Source organism: Argopecten irradians, chromosome 12, assembly GCF_041381155.1.
Source record: "Argopecten irradians isolate NY chromosome 12, Ai_NY, whole genome shotgun sequence".
Classification (NCBI taxonomy): domain Eukaryota; kingdom Metazoa; phylum Mollusca; class Bivalvia; order Pectinida; family Pectinidae; genus Argopecten; species Argopecten irradians.
Window position 1 is genome coordinate 13,989,803 of NC_091145.1, and position 25,412 is coordinate 14,015,214.

General features: G+C 35.2%; 3 protein-coding genes across 4 annotated transcripts; 1 reads left to right on the forward strand and 2 right to left on the reverse strand.

The window, feature by feature from the left end:
* Positions 1–262: 262 nt before the first annotated feature.
* On the reverse strand, positions 263–7,286 carry LOC138336818 (kelch-like protein diablo). 2 transcript variants are annotated; one of them, XM_069286411.1, is made up of 9 exons: positions 7,262–7,286; positions 5,459–5,585; positions 4,829–5,012; positions 4,354–4,470; positions 3,834–3,995; positions 3,445–3,615; positions 2,318–2,426; positions 1,010–1,641; positions 263–460 (listed from the first exon to the last, which is right to left on the reverse strand). In XM_069286411.1, exons 1-9 carry the CDS (start codon positions 7,276–7,278, stop codon positions 291–293), a joined length of 1,689 nt encoding a protein of 562 aa, XP_069142512.1. In that variant the 5' UTR covers positions 7,279–7,286; the 3' UTR covers positions 263–290. The 2 variants fall into 2 exon arrangements, with proteins under 2 accessions (XP_069142512.1, XP_069142511.1); XM_069286410.1 differs by lacking the exon at positions 7,262–7,286 and having other exon boundaries at positions 5,459–7,250.
* Positions 7,287–7,310: 24 nt separating this feature from the next.
* Positions 7,311–15,164, forward strand: LOC138336820 (pre-rRNA-processing protein TSR2 homolog). Its single transcript, XM_069286413.1, has 6 exons — positions 7,311–7,447; positions 9,036–9,126; positions 9,779–9,870; positions 10,401–10,538; positions 12,788–12,902; positions 14,076–15,164. The coding sequence occupies exons 1-6, from the start codon at positions 7,373–7,375 to the stop codon at positions 14,135–14,137; spliced, it is 573 nt and encodes a 190-aa protein (XP_069142514.1). The 5' UTR covers positions 7,311–7,372; the 3' UTR covers positions 14,138–15,164.
* A 57-nt stretch (positions 15,165–15,221) lies between these two features.
* Positions 15,222–24,307, reverse strand: LOC138336819 (F-box only protein 7-like; the record flags this gene model as incomplete). Its single annotated transcript, XM_069286412.1, is given in 10 exon segments — positions 15,222–17,139; positions 18,061–18,238; positions 19,372–19,409; positions 19,951–20,074; positions 20,668–20,720; positions 21,658–21,747; positions 22,405–22,494; positions 23,189–23,207; positions 23,209–23,475; positions 23,708–24,307. Coding segments are annotated over 10 exon segments (1,641 nt in total), but the record flags the coding sequence as incomplete, so codon positions are not given.
* Positions 24,308–25,412: the final 1,105 nt, after the last annotated feature.

Consider the following 25,412-nt stretch of genomic DNA (forward strand, 5'->3'; position numbering starts at 1 on the left):
GTACTTTTTTTGTACTTTTTCTGTATGGTGTAAAACAATAGAGTGTACTAAAAGCATGCTTTTATGAGCCTGTTTTAGTACTTTTTGTACTTTTTTTGACTCATTTTGGAACCGGGAGGTAAGTTCGGTTCCAAATTGAGTAAAAAAAAGCATGCTTTTTTTGACCTTTTTTTAGTGTACTTTTTTTGTACTTTATTTCGGTACAAATGTATCCTCGATACATTGTCATCAATATTTTGAAAACAAGCTTTTTATTGTACTGATACGGTAACAACATCCCCTATCAAAAATTACTTACCCCCTATTGCACAAATTTTGTTCTTATACACAACAGCTTTATGGTGACTTCTCTCTACATCCATACTGGCCACTTTAGTCCACTGGTCAGTACTGGGGTCATACCTCTCCACAGTCTTCAGTCGCCGTAAATTAAATCCACCCACCAGGTAAATGTAGCCACCTGATTAAAGCAGCAAGATTATAATTGTTTATTCCATCTTTACACATTGCAGAGTTATCTGCCCTTGCAAGTAAGCTGTATTGATTGTTTATGTCATTTGTTTGATGTCAATCAATAATTACTGACAAGAGCAGATAACTCTGATGTCATATGTAAAAATCAAATACAAAAATAACTGTTTATAGAAATATTATAAGTTACTGTACATCTTATAACTCAACGTCTTTGTAAAAAATTCTTTAATTCCACCTAAGCTTCACCAAAAACATTTAGACTCACATAAACCATGTTCGTATCAATTTCAAGGTATTACATGTAAATGAGGTTTAATTTAACTATTTATACAGAATGTATTTAGCGTTAAAATTGTGTAGAATGACAAATCTTTTAAGCAGTACTAAATGTTGATTTTGGATACAAAAAATGAAGAATGTCGTAATGCTAATCTATAAATATTCCCAAACATGATACATGTGATTTCAAATGGTAATGTCCAGGTTATCATGCACAATAGACACTGTGCAAAGAAAATAAGTATTTACAACTTACCAAGTTCAACAACATCACACTTTGATCTTGGCTCCAACATATCCTGAATTTGGATCCATGTATTGTGTTCATGATCAAACCTGTACCCTGATGCTGTAGAGTAGACCTCCGATTGTGATACCTGAACTTCTCCGCCAAACACATACAAAATCCCATCATATACCACAGCCACATGACAGGAATGTCCCTCCTCTAAAAATCTCTGTATATTTGGCATTTTTTCTACATTCTTACACAATATGTCTCCATCATCTAGGTCTACAGAAATACAGTTCACCTCTGTGTCAGTAACTGTATATATTTTACTAGTTTTTGGACAAACAGCAATAGAGCCAGATTTCATCAGACAACTGTGAAGACATTGGATGGTATCTGGGGTGAAGTATTCCGTAGCATCCTTCCACCTGTCTTGTAGTAGATCATATTCATAGATACCCTCTAGCTTAACTTCTCTGTCGATATTTTGATCCTGACTTCTGATATGGATCAGTTCAAAGGCTGTACAAATAAGTCGACCGTGAATTTCAAAGGCGTGGATTCCTGATGCCAGTATAGGAAGGTCAGCGACAGTTTGCCATTGTTGAGTGTTCAGGTTAAACCTCTCGACCCGTTTGGTACGAGGACATAAGGGTCTGCATGAAAACAAAACATGAAATATCAATATGAAACATGGTACAAGGACATAGGTCTGCATGAAAACAAAACATGAAATATCAATATGAAACATGGTACAAGGACATAGGTCTGCATGGAAATAAAACATGAAATATCAATATGAAACATGGTACAAGGACATAGGTCTGCATGGAAAAAAACATGAAATATTAATATGAAACATGGTACAAGGACATAGGTCTGCATGGAAATAAAACATGAAATATCAATATGAAACATGGTACAAGGACATGGGTCTGCATGGAAATAAAACATGAAATATCAATATGAAACATGGTACAAGGACATGGGTCTGCATGGAAATAAAACATGAAATATCAATATGAAACATGGTACAAGGACATAGGTCTGCATGAAAACAAAACATGAAATATCAATATGAAACATGGTACAAGGACATAGGTCTGCATGGAAATAAAACATGAAATATTAATATAAAACATGAAAATTCATACAGCGAATGTCTGTAGTGTATATCTGGGATTCATAAGTACATGTAATCTTTTTTCATGGTGTAATTGATTTTGCAGCCACAAGATTTTCTTTATTACATGTACCATTACCTTTCTCATTTTAATGATTTTATCAAAAGTGAGCACAACCAACTTCTGAATATGAAATGAAGCACCTTACCCTGTACGAGACTGTGTATAGCCACCCATCACATACATGTACCGAGTGGCTTCTCGTGCATGATCAGGGCCTTCTGACACCAGCTGGGTCTCGATAATCTGTCGTAAGTCTGAAAAGAAAACAGAATGACAAATTCAAACACTTGCATGGACTTCTAAGACTGATGATCCAGCAATTCTTCCAGTTAAACATCTATTTTTTTATAATATAGTGCATATGGAAAAGAAAGTCATAAACTTTATACTAGAAGCTCATGCAATCAACCAGAATCATCTGCTTCATAAAATAATTTGTTTGTGGTGAAAATGTTGTTTCTTGATTGTTTTAATATTTGCATAAAAATTTCTATTTTGTATTTGAGCTTTTAGGGAACCATACATTTCGACACAGAATTGCAATGGCACTTACCAAATATAGGTAAGGTCTCTTAAATGATCTCATGACAATTCAAGGATAAGAGTTATGAAACAGATTTACGTTTATTTTATCCATGGGACCTACTCTTTCACTCTGTAGATATTCAAATGTAATGTGTTCAAATAACAGACGTATCAGTACTCGATTTTTAAACAATGAGACCAAGATTTGATTTAATTAATATTCATGTAGCAATATTCATTACATGTACATGTAGTTTTAAGAGCATTTTTTTAACAATACATATAGTCAATTAACCCCTTTGTGTACCTATCCTTCTGTTTCCTGAGTCTGCAAGACCATTTGAGCAATTTTGCATCCCAACCCATAGGGATATGCTTATTTTCAATTACGATCGAAGTTATGAAATGATGTTAGTGAAACTTATAGACTATACTTTGGGAAACTAGCTTAACTAAATAACATTTTATTACATAAGAAAGCATCTACTCAGTTCTAAGTTGTGAGAACTTTGCAGGAATTTCAAAAAAGGGGAATAAATGATATACAAATCAAATTATCTCCCTTAGACCAACACCAATGATTATCTCCCTTAGACCAGACATCTATGTACAAATACATTCATGCTGAAATAGCTGACATACAGATACAATATGAGCTGATATAGATGTAAGATAATGGACACCAGACACCACGGTGCCAAGGAGCTGTAAAAAATAATTACATGAATCCATAATTTTCTACTTCACCTGGGTATTCCTCTGTGAGTGTACTTCCCATCAGTAGATCCAGAATTCCCTTTTCCACATTCTTTAATCTCACCAGCTTGATGATCTCTGACATATAGCCAATTCTGTCCTGGGGACTGTGCTCTAACCATCTAAATACAGACTTCAGTACTGTACCCTCACCCTCAAAACCTTAACAGAGAGACGACAATGTATTAATACAGAGTCCATCTAAATAAAGACTTCAGTCCTGTAGTTAGATTGGAAAAAGGATATTTTTTTTATTTTTTTTAACAACTTAGTTTATCATGCCATATTCAGCAGGGTTTTTTTTAATTTCTAATTTGCAACTTAATCTATCATGTCATATTGAGAGTTTTTAAAACACACCAAATAGTGAATGTGTTTACCTAGATAGAGATCCTCAAACTTGAATATCCTAGACAGCCTGTCGTATGATAAAGACAGAAACTCCTCCATCTGACAGACCACAGGGAATCGTTGTTTCACCATTGATAAAGAGCTAGTCTCTAAATCATCACAGCTAAACTTTTCAGCAAATTCCCAAACTCCTACGAAAACAAAAATAACATTTTAATCAATTTATAATGTTATTAGAATATGTACACAGTACATATATTTAACAATGAATTGAAGATTAGATGAAGATTTTATCAAAACTATTTTTACAGTCATAATTTACATATCACATCTCAATTTATCCTGAAACTTTATTAATTGATAGCAGTTTAAAATCATGCATGCTTAGTGTTATCTTAGTGATTTAGTGCATTATAAATACATTGTTTTATCTAAGTATTACTAATAACAATTATTGATTGCTTATGAATGTGTCATTTGTTTCTAATGCATAATTGAACAGATCACTTTGGGTTACATTAAAATTCATTAGCAATGCACAAAATTTACCTAAACAGTTACTGGCACTTATCTCCTTTCCCATGCACTGGCAGCAGTGGAGTTTAAGATCTGACAACTGCAAAAGGTCCGTCAGCACAACCAGGTCCTGAATGGTGTCCTTGGTCACTACAAACAAAGAGTAGAGCTAAATATGTTGAATTCATAATAATGGTACCCATGCACATTTACAAAAAACATCATATATTCATAATAAATGATTCAATTGTTTTTATTATACAACTATAATGCTTAATGTAAAGATCTAAATAGCGTAACCAACACAACAAATAAAGATACTTTTTTCAGATTTTTTTAGGGAGGATGAAATAAGCATGTCCTTTAATAAGAATAATTCTTACTACTGTTTAGAGCTGAAGAACCCATACTGGTATCATTAACAAAAAACATATGGCCCTAGTTTTGTAAGGTGTAATAGTGCACACTATGCAATTTATGGGAATCATTACTCATAAGAATGTGTTACCTGTGAGACTCCCCGTGTACATGTAGCCTAACACAGCTCTTACTGCCTCGGGTGTAACTTCATCCAGACTGATCTCAGCCATCTGCTGTTGAGATTCTTCAAATCCCATAGAGAACATGGCTCGGAAATAGTCACATGAAATGACAAGAACAGCTCGATGTGCTGGTATGGACTCTCCATTTGTCTGCAAATTAACAAAAATACCACAATCTTATAAAGTATAAGTATATAAGTATATTCAACCTACATATACATCATAAACAAAGTATTTTCCTTTTTCAACCTATATCACACCACATCTAATATTAAGTGACACAATTGACATAGACACAGTGGAACGGTCAACAATAATCTGAAAGCTGATCGTCCAGAAAACTCCTATTCTGGATAGAAATATCAGGGATTTCAAAACACTTGTTATCCAGAGTAATTTTGGCTGAGGATGCAAGTGTTCAGAATATCTAGAGCTCATATATATATATACATATATAAAGGTATTGAATTTTGATACAAACTCTTGACATATGATATTCTTTGTCTTGACTACAGATTACCATATCAAAATCAGCACTGAAATTGTGTATGAATTAAAAGTTAATTCTAATCAAAGTAACCCTTTACGTACTGTACCTTAATTATAACATCACATAACTCTTGATTTTTCCAAAGTTCATAGAATCCTTTTAAGAGTTTTGCACCAGCATTTTTAAGGGTAACTCTGGTATCCTCTTCTGTGCATTTAGTAAGAAAATCATCACTGCAACAAAGAGCAAACTTGTTCAATAATATGATGTTCATCTTAAAAGAAATTATGAGCCAATGAATCTAAAATTAATTAGAAAGGCACAACTGAATACACAACACAGGTAATTGATTCAGGCAGACAGTTAGTACAGCAGACCCAAACTAGAGTACTGCTCCTCTATCTGGGACCCCCACAACACTGGCCAAATTCAACAAATAGAAAAAAACTCAACGCAGAGCAGCACTATATATACACAACAGATATCATAACACTTCTTCAGTCACAGACATGTTATACACACTCCAATGGCCAACACTACAAACACACGGTTTACAATTACGACTCATACTCTTATATAAAATCACACCTTGTCGCCATCAACCCAGAGCAATATCTAATAACTGTTGACACCGCACTTGACACACATATCCCTATGCATACAGACACACAACTTTGCTAGCCAAGGGTATTAAGTCCAATTCTCTTCCTACTACCCTTGACATATCTCACTTCAGAACAGGTGTTTTTGCTTTCAGATTCTGATTGGATGCGTCTATAGGTTCAGGCGACTAATGAAAACACAGCTTTGATATGTCAACAAAACTGAACTGAAGTGATAGTATAGTGACCTACATTTGTATAATCAGGCATCAGGCATGTCATGCCTGTCAACATCAACTTTATAGTTATATTACTATCTATTTAATCAATTAGATGTTTTATATCAGCTAAATGAACGTCTTGGAGACGTTGCTCTCCAAACAGATTGGTAAGTACGTGCATGGTTTATGTTTCACAAATTAAACAATTAAAAGATATACCGAGATCTCGTTACAAAATTGGACATTGCAGAACTTCTGCATGAAGCTTAAAAACTAGTGTCCGAACTTATTAATATCACACACATGGTCATCTTTGGTATTTTGAATCTGTCGCAAACAACACACATGTTTCATAGGGCGGTGTCATTTTTTCAACCATACAACAATGATAGGAGCTTTTTGATTGGTTGTTTATTACGTAAATGGAAGGGGCGCAACTGCGGCGATCCAACAGGTAGCCCAGTGCGGGACCACCCGTTCTGAAGTGAGTTATGCCAAGGGCAGTAGAAAGAGAATCGAACTCATACCCTTGGGTAGCGAAGTTGACAGACACATCGCACAAAGGACACATTTAGCAAGTATTCTATCTTCCCACACACCATTACACACTGGAATCTCCTCCCTGTGGCAACAGTAAAAAACACTACACTGGAGAGCTTCAAGGCAAATATAAATAACGTAGCCCTTGAAGCCCCACTCACAGGAATTCATTTTTTATCCTGTTTGTACCTTGTCTACTTTTATCTATTTCAGCACCAAAAAAAAATAAATAATAGGCCTGCCCGTAAATAACCCCCTCCCCACACCGTAATACCAATAATCATCTCTATTGATGGATGGTATAACAATAAACAACAGCTGTAACATAGTCATCAGGTTATTGATGATTCAAATCAAAACAGCTGAGCTGATAAAAAAACCACTAACAAATCAATCGTTGGTTTACAAATACTTAGACCGATATTGCATTGAAAACGCCTATAAATGAAAGCAAAATAGACCTTATATAAATATAGAGTAGACTAGGGGTTAATGAAATCTAAAATCGCTTCATAAACACAAAATTTCTCTTAAAGTGCAGACGACCTTTTACGTTTCGCCATTGTCGATGTCCATGTTCCAAATAAACTACCTTCGTTATTGAAGAGCTCCACTTTTCGGAATACCTCTGGAATTTCCTATCTCTGATTTACAAAGATGGCAGCTTCCACAGAAAACACGTTGTTCCAAGATGCTATACAGAGAGTACTTGATAGTTGGACCGTATTGCAGGTGAGAATAATTAGTCAAATTTATTTAGTGATAATAAGCTAATTCATTAGTTCATGGATCCAACTCAGTATTAACTAATTATAGCCAGAGACATATATAATTTAATTTAATTTACTATCTACACTGATCTAAATCTCTGTTATAGTCTGATACTGGAGTTGAACTAGGACCTATTTAAAATTTTGTCTATGCAGCTGACTTGTAGCATAATAAAATCTAGCTGATGATCACGTTTAACACAACCCAGTATATGTGTCCAAGCTGTAATAAAAAGGGGGCATGATCACTTGTCAGTGTGTGTCCCAGCTGTAATATGAGGGTCCACCTGTCAGTATGTGTCCCAGCTGTAATATGAGGGTCCACCTGACAGTATGTGTCCCAGCTGTAATATGAGGGTCCACCTGACAATATGTGTCCCAGCTGTAATATTAGGGTCCACCTGTCAGTGTGTGTCCCAGCTGTAATAAGAGGGTCCACCTGTCAGTATGTGTCCCAGCTGTAATATGAGGGTCCACCTGTCAGTATGTGTCCCAGCTGTAATATGAGGGTCCACCTGACAGTATGTGTCCCAACTGTAATGAGGGTCCACCTGTCAGTATGTGTCCCAGCTGTAATATGAGGGTCCACCTGACAGTATGTGTCCCAGCTGTAATAAGAGGACCCATCTGTCAGTGTGTGTCCCAGCTGTGATATGAGGGTCCACCTGTCAGTATGTGTCCCAGCTGTAATATGAGGACCCATCTGACAGGATGTGTGGGAGTGTCCCAGCTGTAATAATGAGGGTCCACCTCTCAGTGTGTGTCCAAGCTGTAATATGAGGGTCCACCTGACAGTATGTGTCCCAGCTGTAATATGAGGACCCATCTGACAGTATGTGTGGGAGTGTCCCAGCTGTAATAATAAGGGTCCATGCACCTCTCAGTGTGTGTCCAAGTTGTAATATGAAGGCCCACCTGTCATTATGTGTCCCAGCTGTAATATGAGGACCCACCTGACAGTATGTGTGGGAGTGTCCCAGCTGTAATAATGAGGGTCCACCTCTCAGTATGTGTCCAAGCTGTAATATGAGGGTCCACCTGTCAGTATGTGTCCAAGCTGTAATATGAGGGTCCACCTGTCAGTATGTGTCCAAGCTGTAATATGAGGACCCACCTGACAGTATGTGTCCCAGCTGTAATATGAGGGTCCACCTGTCAGTATGTGTCCCAGCTGTAATATGAGGGTATGTGTCCAAGCTGTAATATGAAGACCCACCTGACAGTATGTGTCCCAGCTGTAATATGAGGGTCCACCTGTCAGTATGTGTCCCAGCTGTAATATGAGGGTACCGGTCCACCTGACAGTATGTGTCCCAGCTGTAATATGAGGGTCCACCTGTCAGTATGTGTCCAAGCTGTAATATGAGGGTCCACCTGACAGTATGTGTCCCAGCTGTAATATGAGGGTCCACCTGACAGTATGTGTCCCAGCTGTAATATGAGGGTCCACCTGTCAGTATGTGCACAAAATAGCAAACAATTACCATTACAATCTAACTTTCTAGAACAACACGTCAGAGACTTATAAACGGTTAAGATGTTTGTTCCAGCTGGCTGTTAACCATGGGTTTGGTGGAGCAGAGAGTCGAGAAAAAGCACAATGGATGGTGTATGCCATTGATCAATGGTTCAAAGAAAATAGTAAGTTCCCTGGCCCATATATGACATCTATGTTGTCTTATTCCACAACTTTAACAAACAACACATCTTTATTTTGTTTTGGTCTTAATATTTAAATTAAGGAATTAAAGATAAATACAAAATTGATTTTAATTTCTTTAAATGTACGTGACTGTAAAATGAGTTTGATGATTTTTATAATCCCAAAAGTCACAAGCTACCGTATGGGTCATATACTACACTAGTTAAAAAGCAATAGTCGTCTTATGTGTCTCGGTGTGATTTTAATTACCATGTAATAGTTGACTATCATTTCTGATCATTTCTGTCATTAGCAAAACTGCGAAACGAACCTTCATCATGAACATAGATTTACATTTACACATGGAATTATCGTCCACAATGAATATAGATGTTCTGACATTAATTGTTATTAATAAATTTTTATAATTTCTCTGTGTCCTGGAAGCAGGAAGCATAGTGATCCTTAAGACATGTTTCATCTTTACATGTGAATAGTGAAATTCAGAACATCCCAGTCTATCAACTCTTTATCTCCCTATACTACATCACTGATCCTGGCTGACCTCCAGAGACACTCCCAGACAGTGGATATAAATTAATTGGTCTTCACCTAATAACAGGTTCTAATGAGTAAAAATCATACTTTTAGAAAACATTGAGACTTATGAGCTGGAAGACTTTCTTGAAGACATTATGAACCATGAGTTTGATACCATCATAGATGATGGAAGTCTGCCAAGGGTAAGTGTTAAAATTTTCTGTACAGAAATAGGCTACAAATTATCTTAGATGGTTAGCATATGAGCAAATGTGGTTATTGATATCTGATTTAAAGATGCTACACCGCCGAAAGAGCGTAAGCGATACTCATCATTTGAACAATAATTGATGTTTAATTGTGTATGAGTATGTCTAATTAACACAAAAAACATATCACATAGTGCCACAGGGATTTTTTTCGTGACGCAATTAATTATCCATAATATATCTATCTTGAAGTAAAATTAGAAACTCAAACTTTTCAATGGGATGGTAAAGGTGAAAAGTAAGTAACTTTTGTAACTGGAGACAAATACTAATTCATCTACTCCTGTTTTTGATAAAGAAAAAATACCATTTGTCATAGTTGGAGCATCTTTAAATAAAATTTAATCACCAGCATTGTAACTGAAGAACTGTCAAGTTTGCATTACTATCAACCTTTGTAGTTTATAACTTTAGACCAACTGCTATTGATTAATGGATATGATCATGCTTTACCTTATCCTCAGATATCTGCCTTGGTGTGTGGGATGTATCGCCTGAGCTCTGAGGGAAAAGTAGCAGAACTAAAGTCAAAGATACAGGCTCTCCCTCGGGCTCAATTACATGGTTGTGTGGCGGCCCCGACTCAAGAAGAAGAGGTAGAGGTAGGTATTTTGATTCTGCAATGAAATTTATTGATATTGACTGCGAAAGAAAGCAGGTATTCCATGCATGATGGGGAATAGACATCTCAATCTTACACAGGAGAATTAAATCAAGATGGCTCACATGCGCTAGGCAATTATATGTATGACATAATTAATACATGATGCGTTCATGTGATAACAATGTTTTTAACTCACCTGGCCCGAAGGGCCAGTGAGCTTATGTCATGGCGCGGCGTCCGTCTTCCATCCGTTCGTCTGTCAACATTTCCTTTAAAACACTACTAGTCCTAGAGTTCTGCATGGATTGTAACCAACTTTGGCTAGAAGTATCATCGGAGGAAGGGGAACAGAGCATGTATAAATTTTGGCTCTGAACCCCCAGAGGCAGGAGGGGCGGGGCCCAATAGGGGAAATAGAGGGATTCCTTTAAATCGCTACTTGTCATAGAGTTCTGCATGGATTGTAACTAAATTTCACCAGAAACATCCTTGGGGGAAGGGGAATAGAGTTTGTATGAATTTTGGTTCTGACCCCCTGGGGGCAGGAGGGGTGGGGCCAATTTGGGAAATAGATGTAAATCATTTAAATCGCTATTAGTCTAAGATTTTTGCATGGATTGTAACCAAATTTAACCAGAAAAATCCTTGGGGCAAGGGGAACAGAGTTTGTATAAATCTTGGCTTTGACCCCCCAGGGGCATGAGGGGCAGGGCCCGATAAGGAAATAGAGGTAAATCCTATTTCAATCGCTACTAGTCATAGAGTTCTGCATGGAATGTAACCAAATTTGGCCAGAAATATCCTTGAGGGAAGGGGCACAGAGTTTGTATAAATTTTGGCTCTAACCCCCTTGGGGAAGGAGGGAAGGGGCCCAATATTGGAGATAGAGGCAAAACCTTTAAATCGCTACTTGTCATTGAGTTCTGCATGGAATGTAACCAAATGTGGCCAGAAACATACTTGGGGAAAGGGGAACAGAGCTTGTATAAATTTTGGCTCTGACCCCCTTGGGACAGGAGGGGCAGGGCCAAAAAGGGGAAATAGGGTTAATCCTTTAAATCGCTGCTATTGTCATATTTAATATAAATGAGCTTTGTCTGACCCATAGGGGGCTGAAGGGTGGGGCCCCAAAAGGGGAAATTTTCTTAATGTTAGCTTTAAAATTCTACTCCTCCTTAACCCTTTAGTGGATTAAATCCATATTTGGTGTGAAACATCATTGGGGAATGACAATAATATCTTATATAAATGAACTAGGTTTGGCCTCTAGGGACAAAGGGGTAGGGCTCAGAATGGGGAACTTTTGTGAAATTTGGCTGTAAAATTCAACTCCTCCTTAACCCTTGAATGGATTACAACCATGTTTGATGCAAAACATCTTTAGGGGAAGGCAATTATTATTTTTTGGGTCAGTCTGAAATTAGATGGCCACCACATGCACCATCTTTAAGACACATTTAGAACTTCTTTTCAAGTTCTACATGTGTGATTTGGCTGAAACTTGCCTGAAATGATCCTTACATGGTCCCAACAAAGTGTTTTTCAGGTTGATCCAAAATCCAAGATGGCCACCACAGCGGCTATCTTGGATTTACATTTTTAACTTCTTCGAAAGTTCTATCTGTGCGATTTAGATGAAACGTGCCTGAAATGATCCTGATATGGTCTCGACCAAGTGTTGGTCTTTTTTGGGGTCTATCCAGAATCCATGCAAGATGGCCGCCACAGACACCATCTTGAAAATACTTTTTGAACTTCTCAAGTTCTACCACTGCGATTTAACTGAAATTTGTCAGAAATGATCCTTACATGTTCCTGACCAAGTGTTGGTATTTTAGGGTTGTTACCAATTCAAAGGTGGCCACAATGAAATCTTATCAATTTTAAAGAAATTTTTATACCACTGTTGCCATGATTGTCAGATGACCGTTAAGGCCTTTGGGCCTCTTGTTGTGGCTCAGTCATTTACTAAATATTTGGCCCATAAAACTTATAAACAAGGTCCAATGTACAATGTATATATTATGTATTTGATATTTTTCAATATCATAAACTTTCTTTATTTAGAAAAATTGTTTTCTAATTTCTCAAGTAAGTCTTTTTACTTGTGAGTTTGTCATATAAGGTTTTAAGTCTTGCATATTTGTACCACTTGTAATGTTAAAGAGGTCAATTTCAAAGATGATGGATTCATCTAGAGATAACTCGCCTAAATTAATTTGTTTCACCTTTTTAATTTCGCTATAGGGTGATGAAGATGAAGATGAGGACAGCGTGAATACTGGAGGGGCTAGTGCAGCAGCTGCTCCTCCTCCTCCTCAACCTACTTCACAGCCAAGGGAAGATAGCAGATCACAAGCAGGTAATGTAGCAATATTGTATTACCAAATGTGTTGTATAACCAGTGTTTCTAGAGCCAGTAGACCAACTAAAACCCCTCTGATTTGTAATAAAGGGGCATAACTCTGAAAAGGTTTAGGGATCTTGTTTAGATACCGAGGCCAAAAAAACATAAGCATGTTTCAGGTTACATGTCTGAAAATAGGGTAGGTCAGTGGGGAATTGTTTTTGTTTATTTTTGTTTATGTTTTTTGAGGAGGGGTTCAAATTGCTTTATTACTAGATCACAAAGTAATTTGTCTTTCAGGCTTTATGCTTGCTAGAAGTCTTTAATATCTCAATGCTGTAATTTAACTTTCTCTGGATATCTAAGCTGAAAACTTCACACATTTCGTTTTGAAAAGTGTGATAAAATAGCTAAGGTCGGAGGTAAAAACTAGGGTAGGTAGGGGTAACTTAAACATAGATATTTTTTGGCCTGATTACACACATCTAACCAGTCAAACTGCATTATCGAAAACGACACAGTAGTTTTGTAACAAAGGGGCTTAACTTTAGAAAGGTGGCGGCGTCTTGTTCAGATATTACTCACATCGCTATATAATTTCATATAATTATAAAGTATGCCTAGAATTTACCGTAATAGGTAGCCAAGTGGTTAAAATGTCCGCCTCTGGGTTGGGAGTTCGAAACGCATGTGGGGCAGTTGGTCGATGATTTTTCTCCTGGTACTGCAATTTTCCACCACCACTAAACCTGGCACATTCTTAAGCCGTTAATAGGTCGCTACATCAAACACACCAACCTTCACCACCGTAATTGTCTCATTCTATTCCATGTGTCAGAGTCGCAAAATAACTGTTTTACTTATCCCAAATAGTCACAAATGTGTGATGAAGTTATATAAAATTTTGCTGTGTTAAAACCCAGATTTTAGGCACACTGTACAGCTGTCAGTTTTGGTGAACTTGGTATACAATTAGATGTATTCAAATTAAATGTTCATCCATATTATTTACAGTTACATTATAAAATAGATTTCTATGAGAACAATTGTGATCTATGTTGATGAAATCAATTTAATTTTCCATACCAGGTGTTGATGGTAAATCATCCATATCTTTTAACACAGAACATTGTACTTCACTTGTTTATGTCGTGATACAGATGCAGCATACCATTTTTGTCTTGACAGAAGAACCTATGGAGGAAGAGGAGGATGGTTGGCAAGTCGTGAGGAAAGGAAAGCGGGGATGAAAACGAAACAATGCATGTCTAAAAACGATATTTCCATCATCCATGTTGATGTAATGATCTTCTGAGTCAACAGTGATCATTCACCTGTCTCTCTGACCAATGGTCATCCCGATCCAACGGGTCAGGTGATTATACATGCTGCACCAAGCCGCCATGCATTAGCAGTTCAGAAACACATGGGATCATCACACTTCTATTATCTTTATGAAAGAAATAAACTTTCAAAGAAAAGACTAGTCTACCTGTGATATTGAAAACAGACTGCATGATCAATCACTGTTCTAGAAAATACTCGAGCAATATTGCTTGAACATTTGTATGTACTTAAAGTATATTGTTAATTTCGTCTTAAAGTGCTTGGAACTTCAAACTAAAAAGGGATCTAAGAATTCTACTTATCAAAATTTGTGTTCTTCAATATAATGCTTTTACTACAGACTAGGAAATTCACACACAACTGGATGTTATTACGGCTTAAAGGCTTTATATAGTACATGTATGTCCATCCATGTAAAGTGATGATCAGATCTTCAAACTTCAGTTTTGTCCTCATCTATCAGAGTTTGAGACAACACAGTTTGACTACACTATTAAAACTTCCTTGTTGACTACATTTATAACAATACCTTCCATTGTTAATATTAAGATATTTCCCTATCATAATTGAATATTTTTATTTTCATAAGTTAAGTTTTGAGTAAACATGTACCAGGTATTTCGTCACTTGGCTATTTATGATCATATCATATTAATACAACATAGTAGGATTTACAATTGCATAAAGTTTACTTATTGGCTTAATATATCCGACACCAGTACATGACTGATTCAATTAATAATTTTTATCAAGATTTCAACAATATTTATATATATTTGTCTGAAAGCTTGTCCTTTGAATGAATGCAAGGTGAGGAGAGAGAGTTTAAATTATAACTTTTTAATTAAAATTATCTTAATATCTAATATGAACTAGATAGTCTAGTCTATTTAAATTGATAATAAAATGAAACCCATGGTCTTTGATGTATCTATAGTATTGGTGATTTTGTTTTTCATTTAATATAATATAAAGCTACTGTAAACCACTTTATTTTGTGAGGTACATATTTTCACAAAAATAAAAAAAAATAGAGAGAATGTGAATTCAAAATTAATGTTTCACAAATATTTGTATAAATTAATGTACATGAAGCAGAATTGTGAATAAGAGCTGCTGTACACAAATTTATGTATTCGTGATTGTGTTAAAAACAACCAAGACGTGGGTTATTGTTTACACGAAGACCCTTCACCCGGTACATTGAAATTGTCTAAATATTAAGGTTATACCAGGAAATTGATATTGATTTATAAGTTTTCTAACCTGCCTTAAAAAAAACAATGTGTAATTTTATTTTTTTTTCACACATTATTATCTCTACTTAAAGCATACAATTTACTTATTCAATCTCTTATCTCAACACCATATTTCAAAATGCGCTCTTTTCGAGTTTTCCGCTAATCATGAAACCACTTTAATGGGTTCTTGTCTTCGTGATACACAATTCCTCATTTTAGTTCAGACACCATAAACCGACCTATTTTCTCATTAATTTGATTTTGTGTTTAAAGTGAACAGTCGGGCAAGGATGGCCTAAATCGGTAAAAATGGTGTGAATGTATCCAGTATAATTTCTAATGAAATGGAAAAATAAAATCTCACGTCAAAATCTGTCTGCATACGAAGAAATTAATTTAAAGTATGGGAATTCTAAATCGTCCTCCCGGCTCACTTTGTCCTTGGTTACATTTCCACACAGCCTCGCTTTCAATGCTTTCAACTTTTCTTTACTTTAATGGTCAGAACTGGGAAACTAAGCAGAACTTGACCGTCGTATTAATATGTGAGAACTTTTGGAAGGCCAATGAAGGCATTTAGACTGGTTTTCTTTGCCCGACTATTCACTTTAAAAGTTTAAATATTTTTAAAGAAATTTTATTTTGTAATAAACAGTTGAAGTTCTACTGTATCTGTAAATTAAAATTTTTGTAGCTTGAAGTTTTGTAAATTTTTATCATCCATAAAATACACAAAATGTGTGTGACAATAAGTTGGTTGTTACAGTATGAACAAACTTCATTGATATTTCAATTAAGCATTGATGTCACTATTTTTGAACTTCATCGGGTAATGAAAGAAATTCTGTTTGCAAACTGTGTGAATCTAAGTAGCAGATTCTCACTAAATTTGCAAACAAAATTTATTTCATAACCCGATGCAAATAAAAAATAGTTACATCAATGCTTGTAATTAATTTTTCAGACTACTTGATAACATAAAACACGTTTAAATGTATGATTCCATTGTCTTTCCAATAGATTATTTTTTCTAAATCAATACGCAAGGTCGATGTCTCTATTGTGATTTAGTACGAAAACAAATGAAAATTAATTTTAAACATTTCAACAAAGAAATCATTTAATTATATGGCAAAAATTATGAAGATATACAATAACTGTACAGTACATAGCACACTGCACAGAACATTGTAAAAAAAAAATATTAATAAAATTATCCGCATGGATATCTTTCTCCATGCAATATATATACATCAACATAATCAAGGGATATTCCATTAAAATATCTACCAGGCCCAAGAACACTCAAAATAAATTATTTCTACACAATTTTATACCACTCATGTTTATTTTTGTATTTCATTGAATAGATACAATGGGTAGGCTCCTGAGCGAAGCCTGTTGTCCTAAGGGGAAGATTTTTCCTCTTTGATATTCATTATTTCAGTCCTTGTATCCCTAGATGTAAGAAAACATGGTCCTCTAAAACATCTGACCTCCACCAAAACGTCCACCTAATGGGCCCCGTCTATCTCGCTGGCCCGAGTTCCTTCCTTGTGTAAGAAAATGACCCGGCAGGGGTCCCACGGGGTCAAACCGTGGACGAAATAAAGCACTGCTGGGCTGAGTCCTCTGTTCAATCAAAGAGTTAGGCATCATTCTCCCTGTGAGGATCAACGAAAAAATATTTCAAAAACTACACCGCCATCATATTTCAAAAAAGAAACTTCAATATTATCTGTGATTCATAAAACTCAAATTGCAATTTGAAATATGGCAAATTTGTTATCACTATTAAACAATTCTGGCAAATTTGTTATTAGGTACTATAAAACAATTCAAATTTTTTGCAATTTTTTTTTAATAGCATTCTCAAGTTTTAGTTTTCAACTTAATCCGAGCACATAGTCAAGTGAGAAACAGATATTAACAACAACTGGTATGCTTAAAGATTAAAACTGTCTTAATCATAGCTAAAGATCAATCAATGAAATATTAAGACTCCCAACACATGCAAAAATTTATAATCTTATGACATGACATCATGAGCCATCATAGAAATCTAAATCATTTCTACAAGATCTGGTCGTCTTATACTGCAAGCTTTATATCATTGTTTGCTACAAGGACACGTGATTGTTGCTGTAAAGTATTTTGTTTTTGCTGCGACTTGCTTGATGTTGTCAAGCCTAACAATTGTTCACAATCATTTAAATTTGTGATTTAGTCACATATGTTTCTGATATACTTATGATTGAGACAACAAATTTTTCATAATTTCTTTATCTCCTGCATCAAAATAGTATGTGAAAATACTGTACAGTTACTAATATTTGCGGGGTTTTGATTTCACTAACTTGGCTGATGTATCCAACTTCATGATCAAAATCATGGTTTTACGAATTATAGTCTGTTGTAGGAATAATACTTTTAAAAGCTACAAAGGTAATTCGCGAAAATAAACCCCCACACAAATTTGTTCCAAACAGTAAATCGCGAAATTATACACTCACAAAATTTATCAACTATACACCGAGTTGTTTTTAATAATTGTTGTATGTTTGATAGACTAGACTTTAACTTACGATCGTAATGGCCAAAGACTGGGTCTAGGTCATGGTCTCCATTGAGAATGCCAGGGTGGAATGGACCAGGGGGAGGTAACCCAAAGGAAGGAAGAACAGGAGGACCAAACATTGGCATCGGGTTCCTCTTCCATATTCTTCTTCGTTCCTTCCTTAACCTGTACTCCTGTCGGTACAGCTGTCAAAACAGACAACGAGCTATATATGGAAGCATCACTTTCATAATACAGTCACCATACTTAGAAATGATCCTCGTTCTCTAGGTGTAATATAACTGTTGCTATGTCTATCCCTGGACTACCCGGTTTGTCATAGTAAAACTGAAGGCCTTTTTAGAAGTATTACCTGACCAATTAGCCTCCAAAGACTTCCTTTGAAGATTACAAAAGCGTGACGTCAAACTACAAAGCCAACAGTGTACCATATCATCAAGTAACGTCCTTTTCATTCAATGGACCAGACTAACCCATCTGATCTATTGCATAAGTTAGTACATACAGAGCCATCAGTTTTACTTTGCCATAGTCCAGAGTCAGATATAATGATAGTGGTAGTAATCCCTTAAGAGTCAAGCAACAAAATTTCATCTTCACAAAGGGCAATAACTCTATATGTTACTGTCAGACAATTTCCTTGTTAAAACTATTTCATATGTTATATTGCATACAGAGTTTCATAATATCAGTAACACTTGTGTTATCATGTACAAAGGGCAATAATTCAGAAAATCACTGTACAATAATTCTGATTTTCTTACTTGATTGTAATCTTACAGATATCAAGCTCCACACAAAATTTTATAAAGCCCAGTAAATATTTACTTTTTAAGTTCACAATGCCAAAAATAATTATTATTGTAAAGGGTAATAACTCTGTAAGTTACAGTCAAATAGATATGATTTTTGATAAAGACCTTAATCTAGTTAGTTTGCAAATTAAGTTTCATTGAGCTCAGTAAATATTTACTAATTTAATGGTGTTTACAATGAGCAATAACAATATTACTGCAACGGGCAATAACTTCGTAATTTACAGTCTGATAAATCTAATAAGATGTTTTTAATATTTATTTTACATACAAAAATTCATTAAGCTCAGAGAAAATTATCAAACAAAACTTTCATACACATCTACACATGGTCTCCAACATTACTGTGAAGGTTGACTCCAATATAACTCCACCTCCCCCCCCCCTCCATCATCAAACTTTGCTGCAGGGGGTATACATGTAACATCTTAACTTGACACACCACACCAGTTTCATATATTTTATTAACGCTGAAAAGGGGTTGATTTGCTTTATATACTTACCCTGCTCCAGTCTTGTGCCAAGGTATTGTTATTTCGATCTAGAAAGAAATATTAATTTCAATGTCGATGGTAATTTCAACATTTTAACATCAGGATCTAAATAAACTGTTGGTAATATTTGCGGGGTTTTTTATTTCCCTAAATTCGCAGATCCATCAAAATTGCAAAATTTAATATCTCACGAAATTTATCAAATTACTGGTTTTATATGTTATTGCCTGTTGTATGAATGACACTTTCAAATGCTACGAAGATAATTCGGGAATATAAACCCCCGCGAATATGTTCCAAACAGTAAATCGCAAAATTTGACACCCACAAAATTCAACAACTATACAGCATTTGATATGTTTTACACTATATGTAACAGTTGTAAAAAGATTTCTTCAAATTTTACAAATGTTAATTTCAATTAATTGTTTTGCAATTTACAGTTATTACCAGTATTAAACAAACAATTATACTGAAGTAAAATTTAAAAAAAACAAAATTTGAAGTTTTAATTACTGCACAAAGAGATATTCTGTTTATAAAGAAATTCAATACAGACATATACATCCTGATTTCTGTTCAACTTACTACCAAAATCTTTCAGGTACACACGCCTCCAAGCATATCTGTCCTTACATAAATGGTTGAACTCCTTACAAGTTTCTGACATATTCAGTAAACTCACAACATCCAACATTCCCAGGATCTTCAGCTAAAACAAATGATTATATTTATATCAAACATAAATTCAACAGCTTATGGTACATAATGGCTCTCTAAACTTAAATGACCAATCAGTGCCAAGAAAAACAAACATACTACACCCATACTGACATGGTGATGATGGTTTGAGACCAAAATTTTGATTGGGTGAATCAATGGGATACACTGAACAAATGGATGATCTATTGACATATTAAAACTAGTATACCGCTTAGTCTGTTTTCTACACAACTTTCATTACAAGTTTTATGAAGTAAAAGTGTTGACATGTTATGGTTTTTAATAAGCTACTAATATTAAAGCTATGGAATGTATATGAAAGAACGACAGTATTTCAGGTACTGAAGTCTGGGTAGTAACCCATGTTTCAAGACACCTCATGACATGATACACATTGCATCATATACAAATTTGAAGTTAAATTATCTTTCTGTCTTATGAACGTGTCTGTACAATCTGTGGTTATATTATGAACTTATCATCTTTACGAGCTATTAGATGAATCATAAATGTAAGAACCATTATACAAATCAAAGACTGAAGCTTATTGACAACATAAAATAATATGGCTATTGAACCTACCTTAACTTCATGGCTAACTGCAAAGATCCCATAGAGAGGAGGGAGACCGTGTTCTGTACATGATGGAAAAAATAGAGTTTTATTCATACAAATAAAGTGCGTTACAGTTGACATAAAAAGAGTTTGTAGCACGATGTTTGGGATACTTTTGATCAAATTTTCCTCTCATTCTGAATATTTTCTTTTCTTCAACCTTTTGATAGTTAGAAACACAAGCAAACTGCATTTTATCTTTCTGAGATATACCATACTTCTGACGTCAATAACCTTACAGTCCATTTATACAGAAGTAAGCTAATTATCATATTGATTTCTGGTCCTGTCTCAAAACTCAAAGTAACGGTACATTTGCAGTACATGAAAAGACCAGAGAGAACTCATATTCAAGGTGGCCTCGCCCCGATTGGCCATACAAGTCGTTACGGCATCAAAATTGAACATGTACAAATAGGGATAAACACTACACGAAGGATCATGACAGAATTTTTTGTTTCAGAAATGGTGATCATATCAGAAGCAGATAAGATCGAAATACAGATCACAAATATAGGTGCTTTAAATAGAAACTATTTTCCCTCATATCTTCCTATTGCAGACACTAGACCTGCCCATGGTAATAAACCTGTAATGTGCATAGTACATGTTTAATGTTGCAAAGATTCCAATTTTACCTATTTAGTGACACCTTGGGTAGTCCTTTATACCTTATATGAAAGAGTCTCATAATCATATCCTTGAATAATTTGGTTTTGGTTTTTATAAGTTTAACATCCTATTAACAGCCAGGGTCATGTAAGGATGTGCAAGGTTTGATGGCAGAGGAAAGCCAGAGTACTCAGAGAAAAACCACTGACCAGCTGTCAGTACCCTCGAACCCACGTCCCAGAGGTGGAGGGGCTTGTAGTAATATATTGGGACATCTTAACCACTTGGTCACCAAGGCTCCTTCAACAAACTGGAAAGATTTGGAATATAGAAACACATGTGTACCTGATCTGTAGTGTTGTAGCATTGGATGGGCTATTAAATCCTTGAACACTTGTGACAACTTCTCCAGATTTTGATAGCATTCAGCAGCACCTGTGAAAAGTTAAAATGTTAAAACACAGTTAATTTTCCAAATATTAAATTTAAATTCTCAGGATTAAACAGATAGTTATGATAATTTTATAAATTTTGTGGTTTAATTACCATGTTACTACACATTCTCCAAATTTCTTCAGCTACCAAAATCAAGAAACAAATACTGAAATACATGCACTGTGCACCATACATATACCGCAGTTTACTTAAAGATGCTGCTAAGCCGACAGAGCGTAAATGATATTCATCATTTGAACAATAATTAGTGTTTAATTGTGGATACATAAGCCTAATTAACACAAAAAAATAATATAAAATAATTTATTTTGCCTTTGGGTTATGCGCAATCAGTACTTCATTCCATATAGGATATAGTGCCACGGAATTTTTTCAGGATGCAATTATTCTTTTCTTTTTTTTTTACTTGAAGTAAAGTTAGAAGCTCAAACTTTTCAACAGCGGTAATGGTGTAAAGTAAGTAACTTTTGTAACTGAAGAAAAATACTAAATCATATGCTCCTGTTTTTGATATTGAAAAATTACCATTTGTCAGCGTTGGAGCATCTTTAACTAACACTTTTTTTTTTTATAAGAATACTCGAAAACTACCAAGTGTAAATATCAGACGTTGTCTCCTCATTGTACTGGTAATACCTTTATGAGGTGTGGTTTTTGTTCTGATGAAATCCTTTGTGTTCAGGTTAACATGACAGAACCACTTGTCCTCATTTTCCTGCAGTTTACCTGAAATACAAGACCATAATTATGATATAAGCCAACATCAACTATTATTACTGGACATATGAAATAGAAAAAAATTAAGTCACACAGAACTACTGATTACAATTAACCTTAACTTTTTAGTATTCAAAAATCTGTCTGTTTTCGGAATAGAACTGTAATATCAAGAATCTTCACTTACCATCTCCAGTATTAAATACTTTAGACTGACAGTTAAAATGAACAAATGAATTTCCAGGAAAAAAATTCTGATAAAAATGTTTCAAATACAGACCTTTTTAAATTTGAAATAATCGCTTTTTAATTTTCTATTGGACAGGTGGCTGTTCCATATCAATTTTGAAATATTTCTGAATCTCCAAATATTTTATTGACAAAAAAGATGTTAGAAATATTTTTGAATCGATGTAAGTGTCAATAGTATTAGACATCAGGCATAGCCAATCTTAGTCTTCTCCTGAAATATTGTTACAGTGGAACCCGGTTATATTAAAGTCCTTGAGAAATGAGAAATCTCTTCAAATTTTCCAAATTTCCATATAACCAAGGGGAAAGACAAAGCATATGTGTGAACAATGATTATATTTCATTTCATATTAAACAATACTTCAATATAACCAATTTACTTCAATATAACCAATTTCAAATTAAGTGAATCTCCTTGTATGTTTTTGTAAAGTATGTTTTTTACCCTTACCGTGCACTACTAGGAGCTGAGCCCATAGGTACACAGGTTACAACATAACATGGTGTTGTCTCAGTACAATTAGTCTGTACATGGTTATAACACAGACAATATTGTCCAGGCTTGTCTCGCCATCCTTCTGGCATTTCTCTTTCGGGATTGTCAGGGCCTGGAACATCAGAGCTAGTACTGTCTGCATTGTCTGTCTGGCGCAGGACGTCAGAGCTTGTACATGTACTACCAACAACAGGATTTGTCCGAGAGACACGGTCATCAGAAATCAAACCGTCAGGAACTTTCTGAAGAAGTAAAAAAACATGATTGCTATATCAAAGTTAAAGTAACAAATTTAACCATTTTCTATTCACTGATTAATTTTGAAAGCTCAGGTCTCAAGTAAACTTTAAATAAGATCTCATATGAATGAAACATCCGCCTCAAAGCAAAGTCTATCTCTTTATCAGATTTATTTCCAACCCATCAACAAATACAAAATTAAAACAAAACTATATTTTTTTTTACAAATATTACCTTTCTAAGGGTAGTGTAGCCTGTCTCTAACAACAGTACATGTAGGACAGTACACATGGCCTCAGCAGAACAGGTGACCCCAGCACTCCGATACATATCACTGAGTACTGCTGGTACAAATTCTCCATGACTCTCTCGACACAACACAGGTTCATTTAGATATCTGTTCACAACACTCAGATCTACATGTTCATGTGTGTCCATTTCTGACACCTGTTCATCATCATCAGGAGTTTCCGTCAACAATGAAGCACCAGAAGTAGATTGCTGGTTAGGACCTGAAACGTTTTTTCTGCTAGTTGTCTGCCCTTCAGAGGACTTTGATGTTGCTCCTGTGCGTATAGTCTGTGTGTAGTTACCATGGCCACCAACACCTGAAGTTTGTTGAACTGAGTCTGTCCAATCCTTAGACAGAAGTTGGGGTTTAGAGACTGGAGCGATGGCATCATCATTGTCTGTGGTTACAACATAAACCAGGTCCCCAGATACAATTCCCTGGCTAGCAAGAGTTTTGTTTATGTCCAAGGAATCTTTCTTGTTTAGACTTAATATAAACTCGCTGGAACAAAGGAAATTGTTACCATGCAAACTAGCAGTTAAAATTATATATTACCAAACTCTGAAACAAATTTCAATCCATTAAAAACAGATATATGTATGTAGAACTTTAAGAAGGAGTTCAATGTACAGGTAAATTTCATCCAATGACCCTCCAAACTACAATTATATTACATTTTGTATCAAAGGAAGGGATTTATTTGATTCTGCTATATGCTGTTTTAGAGTACATGTACCAATGCAAGTACAGGTTATTAAGTTCATTTATTGCTGTACAGCTATATTAATGGAATCTACAACAGTAATTGATGAACATAGTAAGTTAAGACTGACTCATCAGTCATCAGTGAGATTTTTTTTGGACAAAATGTTGTTCCAGCAATTAATTTTCAGACTGTGAAAAGGTGTTTTGTAAAAAAACAAGTCAAGATCTTTGTCAGATTGCATTGCTGTCTGGTATAATTCTATATGTATACATACATGTACCAGTATATGTAGCTGACTCTCTATATAAATGAATCGAAGTAATTTCGATTCTTTTCACCCAAAATTGCTTGAAAATGTACAAATCCTCAGAAACTATTGGCCAGTCAATAGTTTAACTTTTGATCGGTGAGGAACCCTTTAAAGGGACAATTCAGTCTAAGAGAACATTAAAATTTGTACATATTTCGGAAAAACCCAGTTCTAATGGAAATTAGATTATTCGGTTTTACTGTGATATGCCTGAAAAGCCCATGGTTGTGATATGTGTGTAGATGTTCAAACTCGCTCACTGTCCGCCATTACACATTGTGGTCGAACTTCTTGTATGCCGAACCCTGTCCCTTGCTCGTTAGAGTAATGCAACTTTTGTCTAGAACTGCTCAAATCGCTCTGACAGTAGTGTGTTTACCTTATTAGGTGAATTGTCTTGCCTAAAAACCATTTCATCACCTTCTCAGTGGTTATGTAGTTTATTTGCTTAACGTGCGTGACTTTGGCTCATGCATGGGTACAGCGGCCATATTGTACCTACTTAATCGTATTGATCAATGATTTGATATTTCAACGATATTAATTGAAATACTAAACAATGACGTGGAATTTGTCAATATTTTATGTTATATGTTTCATAAGAAATGTAGAACAATACATTTATGCCATA

Excerpts from the sequence above, each read along its gene's own strand:
- LOC138336818 (XM_069286410.1), bottom strand. The coding sequence starts at position 5,626 with ATGAACATCATATTATTGAACAAGTTTGCTCTTTGTTGCAGTGATGAT. Across the intron at positions 5,013-5,458 it reads TATGTGATGTTATAATTAAG|ACAAATGGAGAGTCCATACC; the intron begins GTACAGTACGTA and ends GTTAATTTGCAG. Across the intron at positions 4,471-4,828 it reads GTACACGGGGAGTCTCACAG|TGACCAAGGACACCATTCAG; the intron begins GTAACACATTCT and ends CTTTGTTTGTAG.
- LOC138336820 (XM_069286413.1), top strand. The coding sequence starts at position 7,373 with ATGGCAGCTTCCACAGAAAACACGTTGTTCCAAGATGCTATACAGAGA. Across the intron at positions 9,871-10,400 it reads ATGATGGAAGTCTGCCAAGG|ATATCTGCCTTGGTGTGTGG; the intron begins GTAAGTGTTAAA and ends CCTTATCCTCAG. Across the intron at positions 12,903-14,075 it reads AGATAGCAGATCACAAGCAG|AAGAACCTATGGAGGAAGAG; the intron begins GTAATGTAGCAA and ends TTGTCTTGACAG.